This window comes from Capra hircus, chromosome 13 (genome assembly GCF_001704415.2).
Source record: "Capra hircus breed San Clemente chromosome 13, ASM170441v1, whole genome shotgun sequence".
Lineage (NCBI taxonomy): Eukaryota > Metazoa > Chordata > Mammalia > Artiodactyla > Bovidae > Capra > Capra hircus.
Window position 1 is genome coordinate 32327858 of NC_030820.1, and position 21727 is coordinate 32349584.

A 21727-nucleotide genomic window follows, 5' to 3' on the forward strand; every position below is an offset into this window, starting at 1 on the left:
TTTTTTAAAGAAACTAGGTCAGTTACCCTACTTATCCTGCAGGGTATTCAGAGACTGAATTTTGCTAACTAAATTACACTGGTGTAGTTTACACAAATGTCTGTTCTCTGTATTTCTTATAAACTGGTCTGTTGAGAAGCTTAATAGGTTTTTTTCTTTTCGCAAAACGGTGTCATGAGTGGTAACATGACCAAATATTATTTTAAAGCTCGTGTCACTAGTGGTTTGGGGCATTTTAAAGACATCCAGGTAAACAAAAGGACTCTTAGTGGTAAGAGGCAGATGACTAGTGGCTTGCCTTTTCTGGAATAATACACAAGTTAAAACTGTCTCCAGGAGTCTTCTATGTGGATGCAAATGCACCAGAGGAACTAAATGGTGTCCTGTAGGTCCAGGCATCTCGTGGGAGTGGCCCTTCATGACTGCAGTGGTCACTGCAAACTACATATTATCCTTTACAGAGCTGTGATATTTAGAAACATAGTTCCTGGCTATCTAACTTTTATCTGAATCTCAATTTTAGTTATTCACATTAATTACATTTCAGGTATTCCATAGCAGTGATACAGTATATATCCATCATCAGAGAAAATATTCTAGACCAGCCCTTTTAACACTCGAGAGAGACAATGGAGAAATAGATGAACTGAATGAAAACACTTTGGCACTCAAGTAAATTTTGTTTATGTTTTTCTGTAAGTCTGACAGATTATATATCTGAGGTGCTGCCTCCAATACATAACTGCCCTTTTAAAGCATGAATGTTACAGGACCGTCTTGTTGTTGGTGGAAAATACAAGAAGTGTGTTTCTGGCTAGGTTTGTCATAGACATTCTGAAAATCTGTTTCCTGCTATAGTTCAGCTTGCTCATAAACATCTCTAGACTCCATACCAAGAGCTGGCATGTAAACGCGGATAAGCCCGTGCAGTGACAGGAAGGCTGCTGATGGGTGCTAGGCTTGAGTGGTCAGAAACACACACAAGGACGAGCTCTCTCCATGTTTCTATTTGACAACATTTTAATAAAATGACTCCACGGAGTGAAGTTTTATAGCCCCCAAAACAAATGAGCACAGAGAGCCAAAAAGTTTGACTCTCATAGACATCGTGGTAAACTGGAAATAAATTTCATAACTGGTTGAGAGAGGAATTCCTAAATTCTCGAGGTGTTGTGAAGGAATGGCTCTTTGCAAACGATGCCTGTTATCAGCTCTCTTACCTGCAGACATCAGCCACAGCTCACCCGCCTGAGTAACCATTTTACTTTCTCTCAATCTGGTCTGGAAATGCTGAACTTTTAAGTAATCAAGTTCTGCTTCACCTTTTACAGCGGAAGTTCAGAGTGAAATCGAAAGGATTTTTGAACTTGCAAGAACACTGCAACTGGTGGTCCTTGATGCGGACACTATCAATCACCCAGCCCAGCTCAGTAAAACCTCTCTGGCCCCTATCATAGTGTATGTCAAGATTTCCTCTCCTAAGGTAAGCAGGGCTGTGACCGTTTGTTCCGCAGTGAAACTCTTCTAAAATGTGTCCTCATAGTCTGCTTTCAGTTACAGACGGGCTGCTGCTTTACCCATCACTAAGGATTTGAAGAGAGATGTGGTAGGTGAGAAGGGTTAAGATTCACAGAAGCAGAGAGTGATGATAAGTTTCATGGCTGAGAACAGTGATTTCCAAAGTGTGGCCTGTGGATTCCTGGTGGGGGAGGCTTGGAGATACTTTCAGAGGGCCTAGAAGGCCATTTCCCTGATAATCCTCAGACATTCTCCTCCTCTTCCACTGGCCTGACCTTTGTACAGATGGTGCAAAAGAAGTGGTGGGAAATGTCTAAGCAGGAAGCAAGACCACAACAGCAGTAGCAGCTGCTGCGTTCTTCCTCACCATGCACTTCCGGGTTATAAAGTTTCACTTAGTGTCCTAATGAAAATCCCATCTAGTGCCACTTTCTCAGTGGAGTTTGAAAACATTGGATACATTAGTTCTGGGTATATATTTTGATAGGAGATCCTTGCTCTTGTCTAGAGGCATTACTAAAATATAAATCTATGTCCCAGACTAGGTCAGAATAAGGTGCAGGTTTTTTTACTGGCAACCTTCAAGTTAGAAGAGAAGATGCCTCTTTCGCCTATGATTTTAGATGGATTCTTGTGAAATGTCTGAGTATTAATAAGTTAATTGTGCTAGGAATTAAGATTTTACGATCATTAATTATTTCACAATTTCTGGTGTCCACACTAAAAATACAAAAACTGGTGATATTAGTTTTAAGAATGTATTTTATCTAAGCCAAAAATATCCTATTTGTTATTTTAATATTTAGTCAATAAAATGTTATTGTGGTACTTTAAAAAAAAGTTCTGATGAAGTAGCAAAATTGTTTATTAAATTTTGACTCTTCAAAAAGGTGCTACAAGTCTTCTTAATATTCTACATAACAAAATGGGAGGTACACGTCAAGTTCTTCAGCTGCATACTCAAAGTCAGTTATTTGAGGACAAGTATGGTGTGATTATTGGAGTCATCCTTTATTGGAAAGAACATAACATGCCATTCAAATTTCAGGACAAATCAATGGAATTTAATAGAGTAGGGTTTCAGATGTCACATGGCAGCTAATCTTTAAAAAGCTACCACTTGTTTACTGTAGTATCCAAGAAAAATATCCACAGTTATCTGAAAAGGTTACTAAAATACTCCTCCTCTTCTGAACTATGTATCTGGAAGAGGCTGGATTTTCTTCACGTATTTCAAAGTAATGTAATGTGGCAGATTAAATGTAGAAAGAGGAAACACTGGTTATCTTCTGTGAAGTCAGGCTGTAGAGAAATTTGCAAACAATTTAGCTATTTTTATTGAAATAAGTGATATATGTTAACATGCAACAGGTTTATTGGTCATTCGTAAATGAATTTCACAGTTTTAATGTCTAAATATTCTAGTTCACATAAAAAGCTCTTAGGATTTCTCAACAGTTTTTAAAAACATAAATCATGAGTGAAAAAGTTTGAGAAGTGCTAGCCTTAAAAAAAGGTTCAGAATAATCCCCATGCTGGTGGTTTTTGAAGCTTGCAACCAAGATGTATCAATTTTCCAGATCATCTTAAATATTCTATTTTCTTGCCCAGTAAATCATGAGTGCTGTATGAAAAAGGTCCCAGAGAAAAGAGTGAATAATGAACCTTGTTGTCTACCTGAGTACAGACACTCCTGCTTAAAAACCTCATCTTTTGCAGGTTTTACAGAGGTTAATAAAGTCTCGAGGGAAATCTCAAGCGAAGCACCTCAATGTCCAGATGGTGGCGGCAGATAAGCTAGCTCAGTGTCCTCCAGTAAGTCTCTCTGTTCAGTATAATCCACTTGAAGTCATCAGCCCCGCTTTCTGTTAACAAAAACCAGACACTAGGTAAACACTTGTCCAGAAGAGAACCCTCTCCATTAGCAGTGGGCTTCTTCCCAAAGTGGAGAACGGTCCACCTCTTGCCATGAGCACGTGTCTAGGTCATGGTCGTGGCTTGCACGGCTACAGTGTGTTCCATGGGGATGTTGCTTTGTTAACATTTCCATAGTATCGTAAATGAAACACGACTGTTGTTTCAGAACTTTGGTTGGAAAGATTGATCTATTTGCGGTTGGTTTATTATTCACTTCTAATCTGGGAGCAAGCTGCTGGCTCTTTATCACCATCTATGAAACTGATCTGAAACCATGTAGACACCAATTTCCAAACCAGTCAGTAAGCAGATTCTGACACCTGAACCCATTCCTACCTTGAATCCATGTTGTGCATACCATGCTTTGGGACACTATGCTTCTGGGTTTTGTTTTGGCTTCTTTTTTTAATGAGAGGATAATTACAATGTTGTGTTAGTTTCCACTGTACAGCAAAGTAAACCAGCTATACGTACGCATATGTTGCCTACCTGCTAGGTTGTTTTGGCTTCCTCATGTCCTTCCCTTGCCGCAGCTATTTCCAAGATTCAGCTTTTCACAGTCTCTATGTCGAAAACAGACTTCGTCCTATACTGTTTGGCTTATAGTCTTATTATTTTCTTTTTTACATCTCTCTTCTAATGTAGGGTCAATTCCTTTTTTTCACTATTAGCAAATTTTCTATCATGCCCTTAACAACTTAGTACACCTGTCCACTTCCTAGTCATTGATACCAGTGATACACGTGTGTCAGTCAACACTGACCCGAGGAGGACCGATGCTTGTAAGCTAACTCTAGAGGACAGTGTGTGGAGGAGTCAGGCAGCAAGAGCAGAGACCCGGGGGCTCCCTGCTTTCTCCTCTAAGGTGGCGGGGAGGTTGGGGGCTGGTGTCAGGGTGCCATCTGTAATGTCTGCCCCTGCAGGAGCTGTTTGATGTGATCCTGGATGAGAACCAGCTCGAGGATGCCTGTGAACACCTGGCCGACTACCTGGAGGCCTACTGGAAGGCCACCCACCCTCCCAGCAGCAGTCTCCCCAACCCCCTTCTCAGCCGCACTTTAGCCACCTCCACCCTGCCCGTCAGCCCCACGCTAGCCTCCAACTCACAGGTAAGCGGAGCCCTCATCCATGCCCAGGGTGCCAGCGCAGCATTTGTTCCCATCGGGCAGCTCTCTCCAGAGTGAGCTGGGTGCCTGTAAGAAAAGCAGTGTTAACAGCATCCTGTGAATGTAGATCCCCTCTCCCCATATTCTTTTTTAACTGGTGTAGAGTTGCTTTACAGGGTTGTATGGGTTTCTTCCTACAAGGAAGTGGAACAGCTATATGTCTCAGCTCTATCCCCTTCCTCTTGGACTGCCCTCCCACCATCCCCCTGTCTAGGTTACCACAGACCACTAACTCTATTAAGACAGGAAAAGAGGAGAAACTTTCTACAGGCTGGCAGCACAGACTGTGGACTCAAGACTGCCTGGGTTCAAATCCCTCCCGGGCCCTGTGCCTCAGGCATCTAATGGCCCCAACCTCATGGGGCTCTCCTAAGGGTTGCATCTCATGACCCTTCATAGATGAGCATGGAGGGTTGTATTAATTATTTGATATATGTGACTATCTTATGCTAGTGCTGGTCTCATGAAGTGCCATTTAAGCATCTGACTTTTTATCATTTCTTTTTTTCCTTAAGGCCAACATTCCCAGAATTTATCTTCCCACCTATATCTGAGCAGAGGTGTGGCTCAGTATATACCCATGTGTAGACAGATCTCAGGAATTTGTATCTGTATTTGAACCACAAGAGAACATATGAAAGAAATCCCTCCTTCCGTCATCTAAAAGAAAAAAATAAAAGTTACTCTGTTCAAAGTCTCTAAAAGGCTGAAATGAAATCTAACCCAGCTTGCTTGCTTAATTCTTTTGGTAACATCCAGTAGCATTTACATTACATTGGACGTGATGTTAATTTGTAAGGGACTGGACTTAAAAGGACTTCCCTTTGTGACGAGGGTTCTACTGCATTTGCTCCTCTGTCTCCAGGGTTCTCAAGGGGATCAGAGGATGGATCGCGGGGCTCCGGCCCGCTCTGCTTCCCAAGCTGAAGAAGAACCTTGCCCGGAACCGGTCAAGAAAGCCCAGCATCGTTCCTCCACCCAGCACCACAACCATCGCAGTGGCACCAGCCGAGGCCTCTCCAGGCAAGAGACCCTGGACTCGGAGACGCAGGAGAGTCGCGACTCCGCCTACGTGGAGCCCAAGGAAGAGTATTCGCACGAACACGCGGACCAGTACGCCCCCCACCGTGACCACAACCACCGAGAGGAACCCCATGGGGGTGGTGAGCACAGACACAGGGAGACGCGGCACCGCTCCAGGGACCCGGACCGAGAGCAGGACCACGAGTGCCACAGGCAGCGGAGCCGCCACAAATCCAAGGATCGCTACTGTGACAAGGATGGGGAAGGGGCGTCCCGCAGACGGAATGAGGCTGTGGACTGGAACAGGGATGTTTACATCCGCCAATGACTTTTCTGCCCTTTTGTGTTTTTTTTTTTTTAAGTCTTGTATACCCACCACCCGCCCAAATCGATCTTGGGGGGAAGGGGGTCTACATTGCAATCATATGTGATTTGTCTTGTATATTTTGTACTGCTGTTGCTTGGATAGCAACAGCATGAAATAGAGTATTAATACCCTTTTTTTTTTCTTTTGTAAGTGCTCTCTCAATTGGCCTGGAAAGGCTGCAGGCCTCTGGTTGTCTACGGAACCTTGAACCCCATCTGGGGTAGCTGCCACTCGAACAAATCTGTTGCCATCTGAGTGGCATTGGTATTTTAAGAGCATCGCTGATGTTTTCGAAAATGTGGTTGATGTATCCAGTGGGCCAGAACTGGCCCAGATAAAAAGTGGAGTTTCCTGATTCTTGCCGATTTTTTAATATGTAGGCACTTGATTTGCATATTCATCCATGGACCACTGTTTCTTGCTTGTACCTCCGGCTGACTAAATTTGGGGACAGATTCAGTCTTGCCTTACACAAAGGGGATCATAAAGTCAGAATCTATTTTCTATGTACTAGTATTGTGTACTGTATAGACAGTTTGTAAATGTTATTTCTGCAAACACCTTCTTACGATAATTATATATATTATATATAATATATATATATATCAGTTTGATCACACTATTTTAGAGTCTTAATGCCAAGTCAGCAGACCTGCTTTATGAATTACAGGGACTAGAAAAGCCCACCTTCAGGAAATTTGTAATAGCATCAACTCAACGCCCATCCCCGTTCACTAGAGTCTGTACATACTGTAAATATGTGTGGCTGCTTGACTTGAAAAGGTTTGATTTCTGAATGTTTCACCATCCTTGTAAGTTTATCATTTCTGACCATAAATTATGGGAAATATATAACCAAACTCCAAGGGTTGTTCTACTCCGTGCAGTTCACACTGATTGTGACGACCACGTCCTACGTAGCTAGTGTCTGAGGTCACAGCACTGGAGTCTAGGAGCTAGAACCCGTGTGCATGTGGGTCTGGGGGTGAACATGTGCAAACAAGTGGAGGGTGTGAGTGTGGAAGACGCAAGAAGCATCCAGCCTGGGCCACCGGCGCACACCCACCTGGCTCCGCCGTTCACTCTGCTGCTGCAGGAGCCGCCAGGGCGTAGCGGGGAGCTCGCTGCCAAAGGGGACTCGCTCAGAGAGCTCCCACCTGCTGGCTCCTTGGTCGTGCCCCTGGAGAGGAAAAATACGGGCCACTTTTAACTGTGAGTGTTCCACTGGAAATGTCTGCTCTCTCGTGTGTTCGAGTGTCTGTTGTAGGGAGAAACGTTTACACAGCTTGTAGAATAATTTCAAGGGAAAATCAGAGACCCTGATTCCTCCCGCCCTGCTGGCTGTTCCCCTCTTATCTCCTCCATCCATCGCCTCCCATTCCATCCCCACCTCCCCCACCCACTCCAACACTTTCACTGTCCGTCAAAACCTAGAAGTGCTTCTTATAACCAAAGTTTCTGCTCTTCAGAAGAAATCAGGGCAAAATGAGGTGACTTGAAGTGAACAAAGATGCTGAGGTTTTCCTGCGTGGGACACCTGCCCTGAAGGGGAAGCCAGAAGATGCTGAGCCTGGTGTCAGGGACATGCTGGCGGCAGCCCGCGAGGTGGCTGTCACGCTGAGGCTGAAACCTGCTGTCTCTCTACGTGTCCATCTGTCCAGTAATGGACAGGTAAGACAGTATTAGGTGTGCACGGACCTGGCACTTGAAGTCTGTTCCTGGAAAACTCCTATGATTGCCTACCTTCAGACCTGGACATTAAAAATTCTTATTTTGTTAGATAAGTTAGGCTATTTTTATTTCGCTTCTTTGGTTATTCCAGGTTCTTGCCAAATATCCTTGGACCTTTACAAGTAAAACTGTTTCATGTTTAATTCCTTATTTTCCTCCCCCAAAGAAAACTCAAGAGTTATAAAAATGAATTATAGTGTTTTATCAGATAATAGAGGAACCATTTCCCTCAATCTGTTAATTAGCTCTGTACTCATACCTTTATTGAATATAAGAACACTAGTCATATCAATTTTCAAGGTAAATTAGTCACATCATTGGGAAACCATGTTCTAATTAAAGTTACTTTTATAAAATACTTCCGGTCAGGTTTCCATCACGGTAAGATGTCCACTAATCATCGGCCCCCAACCTTTCCTATTCAAAGTTACATCCCAGTTCATGACTTTGGAATATTTAAATTCTTGAGGTATAACTGATATGTATCTTTTTTGCTGCTACCATTAATCCCTTTCAAAGAACTACATTAAAGAATTCCATTTTTAAAAATTTTTTACCTGGACCCTTCGTTTCTCACTTTACTGTGAAACACATTAGTCCAAGTCAGAGTGTTCCTCAGAAACCTCTACTGTAGGATTGACATAAGCGCATCTGTCTGTGAAGACTGTGTAGTGGGTGTATGTGTGAACAGTGTGTACGAAAAATGTAAATGAAGAAACAATCCCAAGGACAGTGGGATATTTACTGACTTGTAGAATGTAAAATTCTAAGTCTTTTCACACAGCAAAGGTTTCAGCTTAACCAACTCGGTTGTAGAATCATGATTTTTGTAGTTAACCTAGAAAATGCTGGAAATGTTCTGAATAGTTCTGTGGTTTTTTTTTTTTTTTCTTTGTCAAACCCATTTTGGTTCTTCCTCTGCTCTCTCCTGCTCATTTAAGTTACTGTTACAAAAAGGTGCTGCTAAATGTAGGCCATCTTAGTTATCCTGTACTTTGGGACAATGCCACATTTGAACATGGTCTGCTCTGCATTCATGTTAAACCTTCACTGTCAGCTACACCAAACTGTTCAACAAGCCTGGTTTAAAGTCATTCGTATCAAACAAATAAAGAGCTGGCTTCTGCACTGTTTACTATTAGTAGTATTAATTGCCATTTCAGGAGTGATTCTTGCAGTTGAAAATATGCTAAACACTTCCCTGCACTTCCCTCATGTGGCTCATCTTCCAGGGGTGGGGAGGTCATAGGATGCAGTCCCCTCCCCATGACAGCTGACAAGAGCCAGCTTCCAGCAGGTCAAATGTCTCCGGGGGTCTGAGCACAGCAACGTCAACTTCCTCTCACCTTCATCCTTACATGTTCAGCAATTCTTGCCTCTGATGTTGAATTTTATTTTGTCCCTTTTAAATGGATCCATCATCAGATCTTCATTTCAATTCCTCGCCCTTGGCTCAATGACATGATGCTGCTGGTCCAATCTTGTTAACAGGTCAAGAGTCACTCTGGTGGAGACAACAGGTAATTAGATGTCTCTGGGTCAGTGGCTGAATTGTGGCTAAGTTACGTTTTTAAGTATTTGTACTTTACTACTTAAAATGTGATACACGATTTTGAAGTAAAATGTACTCACTGTGGAATTAAAATGCTTCTGTTTCCAAAATAACTATGACAACATTAAATATGTTTAAAAAAGGTATTCGTTCTCCTCCGCACTCCCCTTTCTTCCGTCTATCATGTTTTTTCTTAAATGTCTGCATTCCTAAAGATTTAATGTGCTTTGTGTTCCAATTTGGTTTTCTTTTTTCTTTTTAAAGAAACCCCTGGAAAATGTCTGTTAAAGGAACAAACGTTAATCCTATTTCTTATCTGTCATTACTATTTTCAATATGCAAATATTTTTCTTCTGTTTTGCCTGTACTGCTTATACTTTGGTGTTTGCTGGTATTAATCAAAACTTAGCATGTTTGCTACGAGGCTCCTTCCCGACCATTTCCATCCCAGCCTAGCACCTAAGGTTCTGCAGAGAGCAAGAGAAGGGATGGACTTTCTGTGTTTTAAAATCACGTTGACAGTTCCAGGGGCATGCCGAGCCCTGGAAACAGAAGTACACAGGTCAGCAGTGTTTCCCTTTAGACATGACATCTGCTGGGTATGAGGCAGAATGAGGGATGGAAAGAAGTCAGTTACATAGTGAATCTTAGGGCACTTGGTGTGGTTTTTTCCCTCCTTCAGTAAGGGTGTAACGGTGATCTGCTCGGAAGCTGTACAGAAAGGGCAAGGTTCCTGCCTACCTGGGGGCAGGGGTCAAGGACATGCCTCATTTCCTAGGGTGATTTGTCAAGTGCTGTGACAGGAGGAGTCAGAGGTCCAATGGGTGCAGACAGCCCAGCTGCAGGGAAGAGTGTGAAGAGAGGCTTGCTCAGAGCAGAGGCCTCTGAAGATCTCACCTGATCCGAGACCTTGCATTCTTCACTACACAAGAAGAGTTTCGAGAAATTCCTAATGTAGACCCTTTGTTGTTGTTTAGTTGCTAAGTCATGTCCAACTCTGTTGCAACCCCATGGACTGTAGCCTGCCAGGCTCCTCTGTCCATGGGATCTCCCAGGCAAGAATACTGGAGTGGGTTGCCTGATTTCCTTCTCGGTGAGATCTTCCCAACCCAGGGATCAAACCTGCATCTCCTGCATTGGCAGGCAGATTCTTAACCACTGAGCCACCAGCAAAGCCCAGTGGAGACCTGTGAAGGGGCAGAGGGAAAAAAAACTATTAGGTAATTGTTTCCAACTATCCACTTAGAATGCCCAAAGGCTCAGGAATTTTGAGGTGATTCGAATTAACAAAACAGATACATTTAACATGACATGAGACAACTTTTAACCAATAGTGGGTATTTTAATAGATCTTATCTAAAAAGCATGCGGGATGAAGCGAGCGCACAGTTACAGTCGTCTTACAAAGGCAGTCCACATATACTGGCCACTATGGGAGATGTCTGGTCACCTCTGTGGTTTGGGTGATTTCAGATTTGATGGTGAAATGGTCTTGTTTTATCCTGATCTATCCTAGTCACAGCTGCATGGTCTGGGGTTGGTGTTCTAAGGAGTTGGCAGGAAAATACTGGCCGCTTCCCAGCTCTCACAAGACGGTTTTCTCTTTCTCACCAATCATACCTCTAATAATTTGTATATTCCATTAGATGATAAAAGGTACCCAAATTCTATAATAGTCTCATTTCTAATCTACAGAGTTAAAATTCATTTTAGTTTTTAGTTTAAAACATGAAGGAAAAAGAAAATACAGTGAAGGGTGACTGTCATTTGGGAGTGATCCAGAACTCATCTGAAAGAGGGGTTGATAAATAGCAAACAGAAGAACAAGTAAAATCCTCAGCTCAGTTCCTGGCACATGATAAGTAAGTTACGGACTACACACCCTGAATTCTGAAGGAACTCATCCTTAGGAGCTCAGTAACAGAAAACATGTTTCATAACCAAATTAAATACTGCTAATTTTATTCCTTTTGTGAAATCCACTTATTTTACCATTAAAAATGACTTGCATTCTTTACAAATTAAAACAAAGACCCCAAATGAAAATACATTCCAGACACCTCCTTTTGTTTATACTCTGCTAAATCCATAAAGGAAAAATTTTCTTAAAAACGCAAAGTATAATCTCAACACACACCCTAATCCCATCCCAACCCTCCAGTTTCTTTCTCTGTGAAGCAGAGTCTCTTGAACTGGTAGAAGAGCTGGCAGCCTTTTCTGTTTCTCCACCAACCACAACATCAATCACATGGTTTGATGAGAGTTTGGTTTAAAAAATAATAATAACCACATGGCACACATTTGGAATCATTTCTAAAGATCCTCCTACTGTGCACTTTTGCATTTTACAAATTTTGCTATGAAAAAACCTATACAATCCTTATTTGCCAGCCAAACCAGGTCTTCTATGCTGGCGTCTCTCAGAGATCCAATGTCGCGGTCCAGTGACCGCATTGCAGAGGGATCGAATCGCTGCAGCCGTTTCAACTGTTCAGGTGACAGGCCAGCTCCCAGCATCCCTTCTCCTCCCACCTGTGGGTCCTGCTCAGAAGAACAATAAACACAGATGAACATCCTTGTGTTAGTAAGAGTACCTGTGCACCATTCATATTAAAAGAGAAACTAGCCCACCACCAATTCCAGAAACTGAAAAGTCAATACCTGTGTGTGTGTGAGAGAGAGAGAGAGAGAGAAGTGGACATGCTGCTTTTCTGTGTAATAAAGCAGGATAGTGGTAAGAGCAGTCACTTGATAACTGAACTCCTAGGGTGGGCTTTATGCTCATCAAGGACCACAACATGCAGAAGGCCTGAGCACTAGTCAGCAACACATGGATTCCAGGTGCAGCTCTGCCACCTCTCAGCTGTGTGACTTTAGAACAGGAACTTGCCTGTTTCCTCATCTACCAAACAGATAAAATACTCAGTTCTGAGGCTTAAATAAATAAGGTGATATCATGCCTGACATACAGTGGGCACTCAGTAAGTGAAACATCATTATCAGTAACATCACGAGATGAAAATTCAGCTTTATTTGTCAGACCCTCTCAAAGCTGACAGGAGGCATCTGACAGGAGGCCTCTCTCTGGCCCATACCAATTGGATGATAAAAATTTCTCTTTTGGTGTTGTTTTTCAAATGTACTAGAGTATTTAAAGAGATGAGAAAACGAAGGCTGCACTGATTAGGAGAATAAGGAATCATAAGGAACTGAGTGATCTGTGCAAACCGCTACTCCAAAAATTGCACAAGCCTAACTTAGGGCACCGTTTCACAGATAAATGTTTATGTTACTGAAGATACATTTTCTTAGGCTTATATCAGAAAACCTACTGTCTACTAACTCATGGTGGGGTTCCATCTCTTGGATTATACACTGAATATATATGCATACACACACACAAAATTGGAGTGAATTCTCAAATCTTCTTTTCATCTACAATGTAATTATCTTAATTTTTGAGTCTAGAAAGCATCTCCAGATTGCTTTCTAGTTATGTATCCAATTACTTACTAGAATTCTGTCCTGGAAAGTCTGAAGTTAAACGTACAATGTATCTGAATTAATGTGAGCATTACTACAGATTTAAACCTAGTCTCAAACATCATGGGCTGAAGAATCTAGTCATCAATATATTTTAATAAAAACCAGAACTAAAAGGCAGTGCTAAGTAAAAGAAAGTACAAGGGAGTTTTAAAAATATTCTATATCTTATCTAAGAAACCAAAGGAAGAGATAAACCTGCACTATCTTCCCCCGCTTGGCTAGTCTTTTGAATCCCAGTTATTAAAGCCTGTTTGGGCTTTGATATGTCATGAGAAAAAGTGCTCACCATTTCCCCTACCAGAAAAATACAGGACTGAGAGAGGGGAAAAGGGTTTTAGAAACAAAATTCCAAATAACATGAACAAGAGCCACAAGTCAAACACATATCAAAAATCCACCTGAGTCCTATGGTCATTTAAACACATTACTGACTGGGGGATTTTTGCAGAAATTAACACCTGTGGCTGGCAATTCGTTATTTAAGTGAGCGCTGATACGTCTCCAGTCAATAACATTTGGATAACAAAATACATATTAACATATCTCTGGTCAGTAAGAGTGAAGGCCTGGAAATCCTGGATCAGGATGTGAAAATTCCAGTTGTTCCAGGACTATCTGGAATGGCTTTCATCGGAGAAACCGCCCTGAGCTCCACAAGATTTGTTTCAGGAGTTTTACATGACGTATCCCTTCATGTAACTCTCTGGGTTTATCACTACACTTACGTTTCCGTGACCTACTGGATCACCCCGAGAGAGCTGCCACGGTCCTCACCTGGTGCTGAAGCTGAAGGCCGGGAAACGTCTCGAGGGCCCAGGCAACCTGTTCCTCATTTTCTGCCAGGGTGACAGTGCACGTGCTGTACACCAGCACACCCCCTGGCTTGAGCAGCTCTACCGCCTGAAGACAACACATTTGAAATGCATATAAATGCATATGCAAAATCTCATCCAGAAGTGGAATAATCTGCAGAGGACATCTACTGAACGCTGGCAGAAGACCCCTGCCTTCTGAAGGGACAAGACAACCTCCACATAACCAGGCAGAAGAAAAAGGCCAGAGAATGGAATCAGGATGGGCCCTGCACCCTAGGGAGAGAGCTGTGAATGGAGGAGGAGAGATTCCTGCACCCTGGCAAGTCCCCTCACTGGCGGTGGAAGAGCCCATCCAGTCTGCAGCACCCAGAGGAGTGGCCCGCTCAGAAGGCCGTCACCTCCACCCCGTGCTCCTCAGTCTGAGATGTCCGTCTGCCAGTACAGGTGGAGACTGGGTGTGGAAGCTCGGGCTTTGGAGACAGTCCCAAGGAGAGGCCTGGGGTTGGCTGCATGGGGACAGCTTGATGAGGCGGCACTGCGGCAAGTGAGGCTGCACGCAGCAGCAGCCAGGGCCTGACAGAGAGGTAAGGCCCCATCGTCGGGCGGGGGGGCGGGGGGGCACCCAAGGAGAGGGGCAGAGAAACCATAAGAGCTGCCTTCCCCACGCCTGTTCCCAGGACGATGGTCACACGCTCTGGGGCTGGGCGCGTGCCACCAACAGCACTGAGGGCATCACAGGCAGGCCCAGGCCACTGCCACCGCTGAAAGGCAGGCAAGCGGGCACTGTCACTCCCCTGCTATCCCGGGAACAAGCAACGGCCACCACACCTGCACATCCGCAACGAGGGAACAAGGGCCAGCAAGCATCCACCCCCTCGATTCCAGACAACACAGAGGCGTAGAAGGACCTGACCTCTCTTCTCACAAAAACACCAAAACCACAACAAACTGCCCAACCACTGCCAACATGCAAGGGCTGGAACCTACCAGTAAAGAGAGTCTGCTTCCAAAGGCAAGGAGGAGGCCACAGCGAGACGGCAGGAGGGGCGCTTCTGCAACATAAATCCCATACCCACCGGTGGGAGACCCACTAACTAGAAAATAATTATATCGCAGAGGTTTTCCCACAGAGTGAAAGTTTTGAGCATCACGTCAGGCTCCCCAGCCTGAGGGTCTGGCATCAAGAGGAGCAGCCCCCCGGACATCTGCTTTGAAGACCAGCAGGGCTTGAAAGCAGGACCTCCACGGATGGGGGAAAACAGAGACTTCAGTTCGGGAGGGCACACGCAGATTTCAGGTGCACTGGGACCCAGCGCAAACCAGTGCCTCCACAGGAGCCTCGGCCGGACCTACCCGTGGGTTGTGGAGGGTCTCCTGGGGAGGCGGGGGTTGGCTGCGACTCCCTGTGGGAGCAAGGTCACTGGTGGCAGAGACCCCAGGGAATACCGATTGGCGTAAGCTCTCCAGGAGGTCTTTTAGCACCAAGACCTGGCCCGGCCCAACAGTCTACAGTGTTGGAACATCTCCGGCCAAACAACCAGCAAGACAGGAACACACAGACTCACCACCCATCAGCAGACAGGACGCCTGAAGCTATACTGAGCTCACCCACAATACTAAATGAAATAAGCCCGACAGAGAAAGACAAATATCGTATGACATCAGTTATGTGTAGAATCAAAAAAAATGATACAAAGGAATTTACGTAGAAACAGAAACAGACTCACAGACTACAAAACCAAATCTCTGATTACCAAAGGGGAAAGGCAGCAGGGAGGGATATACTAGGAGGTGGAGTTAACATATACTTAGATACATAATCAGCCAGGAACTACCATATAGCACAGGAACCCTAGCAATATTCTGCAATAACTTACATGGGAAAAGAATATGAAAAACAGTAGATACACGTATAACTGATTCACTTTTCTGTACACCTGAAACACAACACTGTAAATCAACTGTGCTCCAACATAAAATAAAAAAGGGCACGTGCACTCCCGTGTTCATAGCAGCGCTATTTGCAATAGACAAGGCACAGAGGCAGCATCCGCAGATGGATAAGCTGTGGCACGTATACACACCTCAGGTTTCAGAAACAGACAGCCACCAGAGAGGGAAGGCGGGAGGGAGGGGTAAATTAGGACTCTGGGGTTAACACCTTGGAAAAGACCCTGATGCTGGGAAAGGCTGAAGGTAGGAGGAGAAGGGGACGACAGAGGATGAGACGGTTGGAGGGCATCACCAACCTGATGGACCTAAGTTTGAGCAAGCTCCAGGAGTTAGTGAAGGAAAGGGTAGCCTGGTGTGCTGCAGTCCATGGGGTCGCAAAGCATAAGACACAACTGAGCGACTGAACTGACTGACTGACCGGGATTAATATTCACACACTACTATACATAAGATGGGCGTCCCAGGTAGCACAGTGGTAAAGAATCCACCTGCCCAGGCAGAAGGCACGGATTAGATCCCTGGGTCAGGAAGATCCCCTGGAGAAGGAAATGGCAACCGGCCCCAGTATTCTCACCTGAGAAATCCCATGGACAGGGGAGCCTGGCAGTCCGTGGGGTCATTAAAGAGTTGGACATGACTGAGCAACTAAACAACTATATATATGAGTAATCAACAAAGACCTACTGTACAGCTCAGGGAACTCTGCTCAATGTTATATGGCAGCCAGGACGGGACAGGAGTCTAGGGGAGAATGGATACATGTGTATGTATGGCTGAGTCCCTTTGCTGCGCACCTGACACTATCACAACATTGTTAACTGGCTATACCCCAATACAAAATAAAAAGTATACAAAGAAAAATATGCTTATTGAAAAAAAACAATGTTCCAGACCAGATGCATTTCATTAGTCAGAGCTGTTTCAGCCCATCTGGACCAAGACTATTCCCAAATATCAGCATTCAGTTTCATGGGTTTAGATACCATTTTTATGCTGAAAATTCACCATTTTTAGGTGAGACTCCTTTTTGATTTCTGTTCCCATATACTCAACTGCTTTCTCCATATTTTTCCCATCCCACACTGAATGCCTACCTTCCTCTGAAGCCTCCCAGAGGAGGATCCCCCCATCCTTCCTGGGGTACAGGCCCCAACTCTGGATCATCTTTTACGCCTCTTTCCGTCACGTTCCTGTCTGTCAAGTAAATCCTCTTGCCTCTACCTTCAGAACAGACCCAGGAGTCTCACGACTCCCACTGCTGCCATTCTGCTCCTAGTTTCATGATTTTTTTTTCACCTGGATTATTCCAACTGTTTCCCACCTGCTTCATTTCCTGCCCTCCTCCCATCTATTCTCAACACAGCAACCCAAGTGGTGCTTTTAAAACCGCCTCTTCTCAGCTCAAAACCCTTCCCTGGGGAGTTCCCTGGTGGCCAAGGACTCTGCACTTTCACAGGTGGGGTCCGGGTTCAATCCCTGGTCAGGAACTGAAACCATGCATGCCTCAAGGGATGGCCAACAGAACAAAAAACCCTTCCGATATTCCTTGTCATCACTTGGAGTCAAAGCTCACGGCCTCAGAGTGGCCCTCCCAACGTATGTACAGCAGCCCCTTGCTGCCTTCCCCTCTGTGTGCCTGGCTTGTCCTGCCTGAGCCCCACCAGCCTCTGCGGTCTGGCAGGTGTGGCACCCCTGACTCAGGACCTCTGCAGCAGCCCGGACAGCCTGCTGCTTCCCTGCAGGGCTTGCTCCCTGCACAGCATCCGTGTCTCTCTGCTTCCACTTTGGGTGCCCCCACTCCTAGCTCCTCTCTTCAGTTTGCTCCACAGGGTCACTCCTTGGATACACAAAATCACTTACACATCTCTGTCTGTATTCCTCCCCAGTTAGAAATGCAGGTCGCACTAGTGGTAAAGAACCCGCCCGCCAACACAGGAGATGGAAGACGCAGAGTCAATGCCTGGGTCAGAAGATCCCCTGGAGGAGGGCATGGCAACCCACGCCAGTATTCTTGCCTGGAGAATCCCATGGACAGAGAAGCCTGGCAGGCTCGACTCCATGGTGTTGCCAAGAGTCGGACTCAACTGAAGTGACCTGCACAGCACAGTACCAGTTAGAACAGAAACCCCACGTAAGCTGTAACAGACCAGTACCAATGCGCTCTTGCGATTGCTTCAGTCCAAGAAAACTGTGCACTGTGTTAAAAATTGTGAAAATTACTGTGATGATTCATTTAGCAAACAGAGGTGGACAGAAGGGTTTTTTACATATCAAAACTTGTCTATAATTATGTCATCTATGGACCAAAAGAATAAATAAATTACTTTAGTTGGAAAAAAATAAAAGAAACCTCATGTAAAAGGGCAAGGGTTAACTATCATATCATCAGCACCTAGCACTGTAGCATACAGGAGCTGCCCAGTAAGTATTTGTTCAAGAAATAAAGTGTAATATGAAAATGAACCTGTCCCAAATAATTAAAGCTTCTTTTTTCAAATCCCTAAATTTTTAAAAAATGTTACTGAAAATCTTAAAAAAAAAAAAAGCGTATACTAATATCTCTTAACCATAGTAGGCTGATCAAAATTTAAACTTTGCCAGCTGCTGTTTGAGCCTATTACATAGCTTTTCTCAACAAATCTTATCACTGCCAGAAGAATGGTTACTGTCTCCAGTGAGGTAACCCCATCAGGTGGACTCATCCTCCCCATTTCTCAGTCATGAAACCCAAGTATCCAGAGTAACTGATGCAGAGACACGTATCCACAGTCTCAACTCCCACCCTCACCCAAAGGCTCATGTGCTGGATTTTACTCTCTTTTGCACACGGTCAGCCTCTCCTTGTCACTAAGACCAACACATCTCCTCCCAAACGGCCTCTTAAAATGCCTAAATGAGCTGAAACAAACAAAAAGCCAAGCCTCTTAAAACAGGGTCCTAATTTTTTATCCTCGGCCTTCCCTGGTGGCTCAGCAGTCAAGAATCTGCTTGCCAACGCAGGAGACGCAGATCTGATCACTGGGTCAAGAAGATCCCCTGGGGAAGGAAACAGCTACCCACTCCAGTATTCTTGCCCGGGAAATGCCATGGACAGAGGAGTCTGGCAGGCTATAGTCCATAGGGTCCCAAAGAGTCATACATGACTTAGCGACTAAACAACAGGAGCAACAAAATTTTACCCAACCATCAAAGTGGGTTGTAGCTATAAGCAAAGCTGCTTCTTCTGCTTGCTGTCTCAACTTCCAGGATGCGTTCTCTCAAGACCGTATAGAAGGAAAAGCTGAAACGGTCCACTCCCGGCGCCACTTTCAGGTAGGAAAGGAGACACCAGGAGTGCTGAAGAGAAAGGCACTCCAAGACAGCTTCAGAGAGGGAATCATCGGAGCATATCCACTGTTGCTATAGCCTGTATGTTTACAGTTAGAGAGCTGAGAGGAAACGGCGGGACCATCTTCGATCCAATGCTGCCTGCATCCTGGGAAATCCATGAAATCATGTTTGCAAGGCTGAGAGAAATTCTCACGTGTTTTATCAGGGCCTCCTGTGAAACATCCCGGAGACCAGTCTGACTTGCTAAGTTTGCCTGGTCCTTCTACATCCTACACTGGATGCTGTCACGTCCCAGTTTCATGAATGAGTTCACCTCTGTTGGATCTCCCACCTTTAATTCACTAAGATGATTAGGAAGTCTATTAAAACGCTATTTATTTATCTATTTGTCTAATTATTTTTGCCATGCCACATGACATCAGGAATCGTAATTCCCCATTCAGAGATTGAACCTGTGCCCCCCTTCAGTGCAAGCACAGTCTTAACCACTGGACTACCAGGGATATCCAAATGTTTTACATCAGTTAGTAACTCTATGTTGACAACCGTCTACTTTTAAGATAAAGCAGCATGTTTCAAATTCATTCAATGTCTCAGAGAAGAAATTCTACCACTGCCTGCGATGACAGAATGGATCAGCATGAAGGAAGACGAGGTTTCTGGTGCTCTCTGTGCGTGGTATACATAAAACTTACCACTTCAACCGTTTTTAAGTGTAAAATTCAATGGCATTAAGCATTAATTAATATATTCACACTGCTGTACAACCATCACCGTTATCCATCGCCTGAACTCTTCCAACTGAAACTCTGAACCATGAAACATTAACTCCTGATTCACCCTCCTGCTCCTTCAGCCTCCAGTAACCTATATTCTACTTTCTGTCTCTCTGAATTTGCCTTTTCTAGACACTATATAAATGAATCACATACACCATTTGGTCCTTTTGTGTCTGGCTTATATAACTCAGCATAATATGTTCAAAATTCATCCATGTTGTAGCACGCATCAGAATTTCATTCCTTTCCAAGGCTGGCTAAAATTTCATTGTTTGTACAAACCACATTTTATTTATCCATTCATCTACTGATGGACACATGGGTTTTTCCCACATTTTAATTACTGTGAATAATGCTGCTATGAAAACTGCTCTCATTCTTTAAAATATCAAACTAGGTCACCTTTCTTCCACAACAAAGTAGCATCACATACCACAGTGAAGAGTTTTCGCTGTAACGGTTGGTAGGACATCACTTCTTTCAACGTCCAAGTACATGCCATGTTTGGCCTCTGTCCCATCCCACTGCAGGGAGCATCGAGAAGAATTCGGTCAAATGATTCTGGTAAGAATGGAGGTTCTCCTGTAAAGAAAATTATAAACATATTTGTGGAAGGGCACAGACAGCTCCAGCACTCTAGGAATTCCACCAGAGGGCTCCAGGATCTTTCCACGCTGTCCTGGGGGTGAGGGGTGGCACAGAGAGCTTCTGCAACTAGGAAACCCATCAGTGGGTGCCAGAACTCACCCTTCTGTCCTATGAGGGCGCAAATACCACCCCCTTACACACACACACACTGGGAAACCTATCAGCAGGTGCTAGGACCTGCCCACGGCGTCCCAGGAGGGCACGAATAGCTCCCCTAAGACATTTGCCCAGAAGATGGGCTGAAACCACAGCTGAACCTCAGAGGCTATGTGAGTAAGAAGGAAGAGCTGAAATCCCTCCTCACAGCTGCTCAAACTGCAAAGCCACATCTCTGTTGACAGCTTCCTAAACTCAGCACCTACAAAACATCCGAAACTGCTCCTGCAGCTGCAGCAGGAGGGACGGGTCTGGCTCTAGCAGCCATGGGTCCAAGACTGAACCAGGAAGAGGCAGAAAATAAGAACAGACCAATCGCAAGTAATTAAATTGAAAGTATAATTAAAAATCTTCCAACAAACAAAAAAGACCAGAACCAGATGGCTTCATAGGTGAATTCTATTAAATATTTAGAGAAGAGCTGACATCGCTCCTTCTCAAAATTTTGCAAAAAACTGCAGAGGAAGGAACACTTTCTAAGCTCAGTCTATGAGGCCACCATTAGACAAGCGTTAAGCCACTCAGTTGTGTCCGACTCTTTGTGACCTCATGGACTGTAGTCCACCAGGCTCCTCTGCCCATGGGGCAGGGAAGAATACTGGAGTGGGCAGCCACTCCCTTCTCCAGGGGATCTTCTCGATCCAGGGATGGAACCTGGGTCTCCTGCATTGGCAGGTGGATTCTTTATCATCTGAGCCACCTGAAAGCAAAATGTCTGTGAAAGTCGCTCAGTTGTGTCTGACTCTTTGCAACCTAGCTGGCTAGGCTTCTCTGTCCATGGGATTTTCCAGGCAAGAACACTAGAGTGGGTTGCCATTTCCTTCTCCCCTTCAGACAAAGATACCATGAAAAGAGACAATTACAGGCCAATATCACTGATGAATACAGATGCAAAAATCCTCAATAAAATATTAGCGAACCAAATCCAACAACATGGTAAAAGGATCATACACCATGATCATGTGGGATTTATCCCAGGGAAATAAAGATTTGTCAATATCCACAGATCAGTGTGATATAGAACATTAAAAAATTAAAGAATAAAACCATATGATCATCTCTACAGATACAGAAAAAGCTATCAACAAAATTCACCACTCATTTATGAGAAAAACTCTCCAGAAAGTGGGCACAGAGGGAACATATCTCAACATGAGACAGGTCATATATGACAAACCCACAACAAACATCATACTCAACGGTGAAAAACTGAAAGCATTTCCACT

The 21727-nt window shown here is 44.3% G+C and overlaps 2 protein-coding genes across 11 annotated transcripts in view; one reads left to right on the forward strand and one right to left on the reverse strand.

The window, feature by feature from the left end:
- The window catches only part of CACNB2 (calcium voltage-gated channel auxiliary subunit beta 2), a 421050-nt gene extending 412193 nt beyond the window's left edge, over positions 1 to 8857 (forward strand). For all 7 annotated transcript variants that reach the window (XM_018057157.1, XM_018057159.1, XM_018057158.1 and 4 more), the window contains 4 exons: positions 1332 to 1483; positions 3238 to 3333; positions 4359 to 4544; positions 5467 to 8857. In XM_018057157.1, the coding sequence (XP_017912646.1) occupies positions 1332 to 1483; positions 3238 to 3333; positions 4359 to 4544; positions 5467 to 5952 (920 nt within the window). In that variant the 3' untranslated portion in view covers positions 5953 to 8857. The remainder of the gene's footprint in view (positions 1 to 1331; positions 1484 to 3237; positions 3334 to 4358; positions 4545 to 5466) is intronic.
- Positions 10392 to 21727, reverse strand: part of NSUN6 (NOP2/Sun RNA methyltransferase family member 6) — a 77999-nt gene continuing 66663 nt past the window's right edge. For 3 of the 4 annotated variants that reach the window (XM_013968458.2, XM_018057161.1, XM_013968459.2), the window contains 3 exons: positions 20131 to 20279; positions 13595 to 13720; positions 11383 to 11815 (listed from right to left, as the gene is read on the reverse strand). In XM_013968458.2, coding sequence (XP_013823912.1) covers positions 11600 to 11815; positions 13595 to 13720; positions 20131 to 20279 — 491 coding nt within the window. In that variant the 3' untranslated portion in view covers positions 11383 to 11599. Of the gene's footprint in view, positions 11816 to 13594; positions 13721 to 20130; positions 20280 to 21727 lie in introns of all 4 variants that reach the window. The other variant, XM_005687985.3, reaches the window with a different exon arrangement.